The sequence below is a fragment of the Stegastes partitus genome, unplaced genomic scaffold (genome assembly GCF_000690725.1).
Source record: "Stegastes partitus isolate 25-593 unplaced genomic scaffold, Stegastes_partitus-1.0.2 Scaffold1149, whole genome shotgun sequence".
Classification (NCBI taxonomy): Eukaryota; Metazoa; Chordata; class Actinopteri; family Pomacentridae; genus Stegastes; species Stegastes partitus.
Window position 1 is genome coordinate 121070 of NW_007578880.1, and position 6094 is coordinate 127163.

At 38.2% G+C, this 6094-nt stretch overlaps 1 protein-coding gene across 1 annotated transcript in view; it reads left to right on the forward strand.

Annotated features, from left to right (window-relative positions):
* sema4d (sema domain, immunoglobulin domain (Ig), transmembrane domain (TM) and short cytoplasmic domain, (semaphorin) 4D) overlaps positions 1–2910 on the forward strand; it is a 43203-nt gene extending 40293 nt beyond the window's left edge. Inside the window, exons 19-21 of the mRNA XM_008296734.1 lie at positions 66–278; positions 435–526; positions 1520–2910. Of these exons, the coding sequence (XP_008294956.1) occupies positions 66–278; positions 435–526; positions 1520–1549 (335 nt within the window). The 3' untranslated portion in view covers positions 1550–2910. The remainder of the gene's footprint in view (positions 1–65; positions 279–434; positions 527–1519) is intronic.
* The last annotated feature ends 3184 nt before the right edge of the window (positions 2911–6094 follow it).

Here is a 6094-nt window from a genome sequence, read left to right on the forward strand (position 1 = left end):
AGTGTTCCCGTTTCGTGCGCCTCAACAATCAGGGCGTCAACATGAAGTCCAATTCTGTCCCGCAGGTCCCAGTGACGTCCACATTCACTGGCTAGTAAACGGGCACACTCTGGACACCCCCATAATGGAGTACCGGCGGCCGCTGGGTCAGAGGAAGGTACTGGTGAGCAGCTGGCTCCGAGAGGGGCCGCTGATCAAGGACGCCCGGTACCACTGTGTTGCTGAAGCCAGCACAGGAAACGACATGTCTGAGGTCGACCTCCGCCTCACGATCGGAGGTATCTGGACCCGTGTGGAGTGTGTTGAACAGAATATTGTGTACTGTATACTGGTTATATGTGATGGCAGTACTGCATGCAGAGTGGAAACAAGAGTTGAGTTGCCCGGGATGATGGAAATGATCTGTATCCATAAAAGATGTTGTTATTTGACAGATGAGGAGAACATTCCATCCAGGAATTTGAAACATTGGAGAGGGGCGCTCACAGAACATGAGCAGCTGCTAAAGAGATGGGAAAAGGCCTGGGTAGGTCTCTGATCTTGGCGTGTGCTTTCTCCCAATCTCATAAACACTATTGCCCAGTTGCCTGGATTGACCTGCATCCTGTGCACCAGTTTTAACCTGCTCTGCATGTTGGGCTTTAGTGGTGAACTGCCAGTTTGAGAAGCTTAAATCTGGATTTTGGGGGGCAATGGCAAATAATCAGAGTTGCAAATCTAAAGGAGGTTGATTAATATTCCATGAAACAAACACTTTCTGCAGATGACTTCTAGTCTGCAGTGTGAATAAGGACTTTAAAGACAGTGTTTTGGAAACTTGGAATGTGGAAGGTATACTTATAGAGATGAAAGAAGTACCAGCTGTCCCTGCAGCTGTTTCTGTAAAGTGCTTTTTAACTTCATTATATCTAACTACATTTTCTCTGCCGCATGACCTATTAACCACATTTGGCTAATTGTGTTGTGGATAACTAAACACTTCAATGTTCACTTAAAAGGATTACTAATGGGAATCTCCCAAAAATACATACACAGGTCTCATGACATTTTTCACTAAACAGTAAAGTGATTGGCTTCTTTGACATGTAGATCTGATTTTATAGATTTATTTGAACTATGCTCTCATTTTCCCCCCCATTCGGTTAGGGAGTTGTTCTTGAGTAGTCTGGCTTTGTTTTTGTACGACTTGCATGTATCAAGTGTTAGTTTAATCAGGAAAAAAACACAGTTGCAAAGCAGTTTCCAAATATTAAATTAGTTTAAATCTAAGCAGATTTACCATTTTGTTATATAAATGAATTACTGACAAAAAGAAAATCAGATGCAGGCAGAGATTTTGCAGGTCTTCAACCAGGCTGGTTACCTTGTTGACGTTTAATAGAATTTGCCTTTCTAAATGTTCTTTCAAAATGACAGTTTCTTGTCGTTTTATGTGCATTCGGTGACATTTTAGCACATCCAACACCAATCCCAGCAACATTTCTCTTAGGTAAGTACAGCTCTGTTCTTCCCTCTGCAGGAAAGCTGTGATGACCACAGAGCTCTGTGAAGACTTGTGTCATCTGTATCTGCTTGTGAACTTGGTCCTGAGTCCAGGTGGACCACACCTTTGACACTGAAACTATCATAAACCGATGGAATATAACGTCTCGGTGTCACTGGGGAGCTTGACGGACCATGAAGTAAAGAATTGAAAGCACCCGTCTCCTGCAGGAAGCACACCTGGTTGTGATGATGGTGTTGGGACTCCTACCAAACCCTACGAGGAGATGAAGCTCATTGGTTACCTTAGTCTGTGGATCTTTGGGCTGCCTTACAACCAAAAAAAATCCATTTACTGATATTTTTATTGATGAAACCAAATATCCTTAAAGCAGTGCTTGTACGGAACAATACAACTGTACATAAGGACAGTGTTTGTAAGCGAGTGTTAGTTCATACCTGTTTTATTTGATTTATCGTGAGATGTTTGCACCTTCGCTGCCTTCTGTTTGGTCCTTCACAGCTACCTTGGAGTTTGACATTTTCACTTGAGATTATCCAGTGTCTTTAATCTTTACAGGGCACTATTTCCTTCCAGAAAGTCAAAGCCCAAGCCTATTAAAGGGATTTGATTGCAGGAATGGAGCTACTGTGGTCAGTAGGACTCTTTCTCACAACAGTATACGTCTTATGTTTAAGCAAGATTATACCACCACAAGGTGTAATTCAGATAAAACTGAGCATTCGAAAGAAATTCTATCCAAGAAAGGCATAAACACTTACTTCCTGTCTGCTGTTACTTTCTTCACATTAAAACTGTGACTACCTATTTAAAGCAGAAATAAACTGTTTGTTTTATCTGTTGCATGCGTTGATTTAAACACTAATGCATCACAATGTTGGAATTCAGGACAGTTGTCACTTTTCACATCAGATGATCAATTAAATATTCAGGAAGCTGTTTCAACCCATTTATAAACAACTTCTGACTCCTGCTGGATCAAACTCGAGTGACACGTCAGCCTTTTCCATAGAAACACTTTCCACCATCTGAATTATTTACTAACCTCCAGCAAGCACCAGCAAGTGTTTCTCCTTGGACGTCAGTTATGACATTTGACTGGAATCTAATTTTATACGGAGATGTAGGTCGTACGCTGCATCTGAGACACCTATGCCTCATCAGTTCATAGATTAATGGGCATTTAATGGCAATATAACTAGAAATACCGCCTACATTAAGCCTTAAACAGCTATGTTCCATATATGACATTTAATGTATGAGGGGGAAAAAAAATCATTGATGTGGTTTTCATAACTTAAACTTGTGTATCTTAGCATAATGCTGCACTAACTTTATTTGTTTTAATGATGCTTTCAACCAAAACTTGGGCCACAGCGCCCTCTTGTGAACAAGTAAAGGAACTTACAAAAAAGGAAGAAAACATGATGTGGAGAGCTGATTGTTTATCTCAGTGATTAACAGCATAGCAGCAAAGGTATGCAAAGGGATCTAAATGTTCTTTCAGCAAGAACAGACTACCAATAACTTCTCTAACGCAAAAACATTAAAGCAATCCATATATATTTTCAGTTATCACATGACCAGCCATAAATCCAGTCCAGTCTCCAGATTCTGGCTTTAAATCACAAGGCAATTCTCTTCCACATGACTTGAAATCAATATTGTGAACTTAATATGAACTCTTGTAGCACTGAGACAAATCTGAATGAGAAACATCTATGAGATTATTTTGATGATTGCACATGCAGCAATTAGCAGCCAACAATATTCATACAAACTGAGCTCGTTGAGAAAATACAGCACAGCACAAATAACCAGCAGCTAGAGAGTATTCACCGAAACTTAAAAAATAAATGACAGGAGGAGTCTTTCAGTGGGACTGTGTCAACGCTTTAGCAGAAGTCTTCTAAATAGAAGGATGTGGGGCTCTGAAAGGACAACGACAGACACATGATGCAAAGACGTTACCAAACCAGGGCTGCCATCGTTCTCACAAAATGTTCGTTTAAAGTACTGCTGACAGGACAGTGAGCTACACAGTGGTTTAAAGCACAGAAATGTCTTTTTGGCCCAAACCACACAATACTTGGTTCGTGAAACAGAGCCATCCTTGGTGCTGCACTCCTACTTGTCTCCACTCATCTTCAGACATCAGGTGGGATCTTGGGACATCTCCTGAGGCAGAACAACACGTCAAATGTGGAGAAACAAAGTTTTTTTTTTTTTTTCATCACTTTTGCTCATAGAAATATGGGTGTTACAGCTGACGGATATGCAGGAACAAATCATATTTTTTGACAGAGATTGCAACATGAGTCATGGTTCTAGAGGGAATTTGTGGCAATGGTTTATTTTCCATAGAATAAAAGTTTAAATGATGTGAGTTTTGACTGTACCAAACAAGCATGTTCCCCTTCCTCTGGAGAACTTATTCCACAGGCTAGAACATCTCTGTAGTAGCACAATGATTCATTTAAAATGGTATGTTGTTGCACATTTTTACCTTAATCAAAATTAAAGGTCCTAGAGGTATAAATCTGCAGTATATACAACTCATGCACACATTACCAGCATCATTGTAAGTGACTGAATCTACACATTCCCTATTTTCTGCATGAATAAACTGAGCAACCAGACTGGTTTATTGGATGCAGCTGGGACACCGTTAGCGGCTAATGCTAAAGCGGCTGACAGTTGGCTAACAAGTTAACGAAATAAGTGGTAAAAGCTGCTAATTTGTACTCATACTGGTCGTCTGTACTATTCAGTACAATGACGACTGTCACTGTCTGAATAGTACATGTGGCTGGGGAGACATAATTCTAGGTAAAGTCTTTGTAAAAGTTTTAGTACAAACTAACTAACGTTACAGAGAAACTGGACGGCTAACTTTCAGCTAATTGCGTGTCAATTGCGCAAACGCTCTGATTGGCTGATTTCAGTCATGTGACCGGAACTTCACTTCAAGCCTCGTCTTTTCGAGGATAGTTTTCCTCTTTGGCTAAAACAGGTAAAGTTTAAATTATTGCTTATTTTCAAAGCTGTGTTTCTGTTATTTGGTTATTTATCAACTATGAGTTATTTGTAGGTTTTTACATCTAACGTCCTTCACACAACGATACTTTAAATTCCTATTTTTCACGAATATGAAGATTTGATAGAATTTTTCCCCCCATAAAGTCCCGCTCAGTGAAATAATGTAACGTAGCATTTCTGGAGGTTGTAGCTTTAATTAAACACATGTAACGTGGCCCACTCATAGACTTATAAAGTCAAACTTTAATTCTACAACAACAAAAAAATACTACACAGTTTTTGGCAACTGATAAAAAAGACCAAAAAACAAAACAAAACAACAACAACAAAACGCACTTAGCTAATGTGGCTATGCTGTATGCTAGCAATTACATAAGAACTGCAATAGCCATAACTTACTATGTATGGCCTAGCTTTAATTCCTTGCCATAGCTTTGATGTGTCTAGATTGGTGCCCAATAGATGCTTTATAAGTTAAAGATTACAACAACAGAAAAAAATGCCACTGTTGCTACAAAAATGTAGCTTATATGAAAAGATTATGGATTTATTATTGTTATTTTATTAGAGGTGTCAGAACTGAATCAGGAACTAATTTATTCATATCTTCTATAATAGACCCTGTCTTGATTTGTTATTTCTTGGAATTTTATTTGTCTATGCTAGTCCATAGCAAAGCATATATGCATATATGTGGCAAATATATGTACATGTTTGCACCTATACATATCCAAAGTGTTATTTAACCTTACAGTGGCAGCAATTAGTCAGGTTCTCAAATAGACAGTTTTCAAAAATTGAATTTATGTTATTTTCTAAGCACAATGCCAAATAAATGATTATTATAGGAGTATCAGAATAAGACACAGTAAGGCTAATTTATTTATTTTTTTATTACTTTTCTGTTAGTAATATTTTAAAATATTATTTTCCCAATATTTTTATTGTTATATTATAAGTTATGTAATATTTTCCTCTTTATATTTGTGCAAATAGTTGCACAGCTTCATGGTCTTAATACTATATCTATAGTATGTATAATATACTTACATTTTTTTACCTCATACTTCTCTATTGGCAGTTATTGTGAAGTCGCACATTTTGTACAATTGCTGTATTATTCCCTCTCCATACACTAAAGAGATTAGGTTAGCTATGACAATTACCAATTTGCTGAAATAACTTTTCTTTAAACCACATTTGTGAAGTTGATTCACAGAAGTGGCTTGGATGGCGTATGCAGTATAAGGTTAATGGACCTATAGGGCTGCACACACTAACACGCTCATGCATATGTGATCCTCTTGTGCTGCTGCTGCTTTTTAATGAACCATTCACAGAAAGCTCAAATGATGACCCAGCTATGATTATGAAAATCAGCTCTCAAGGCTGTGGATGTTATTGTCCACACAGGAAATACTTACATCACTCTGCTCTCTTTAAGCAGGCTATCAATATTGTTTCCCTCTGCTATTCATTTTATTGTGTCATTGAGATTTTAGGAAACATAACACATGATTGTATAACCACAGGCAACAATGTTATAGAAAT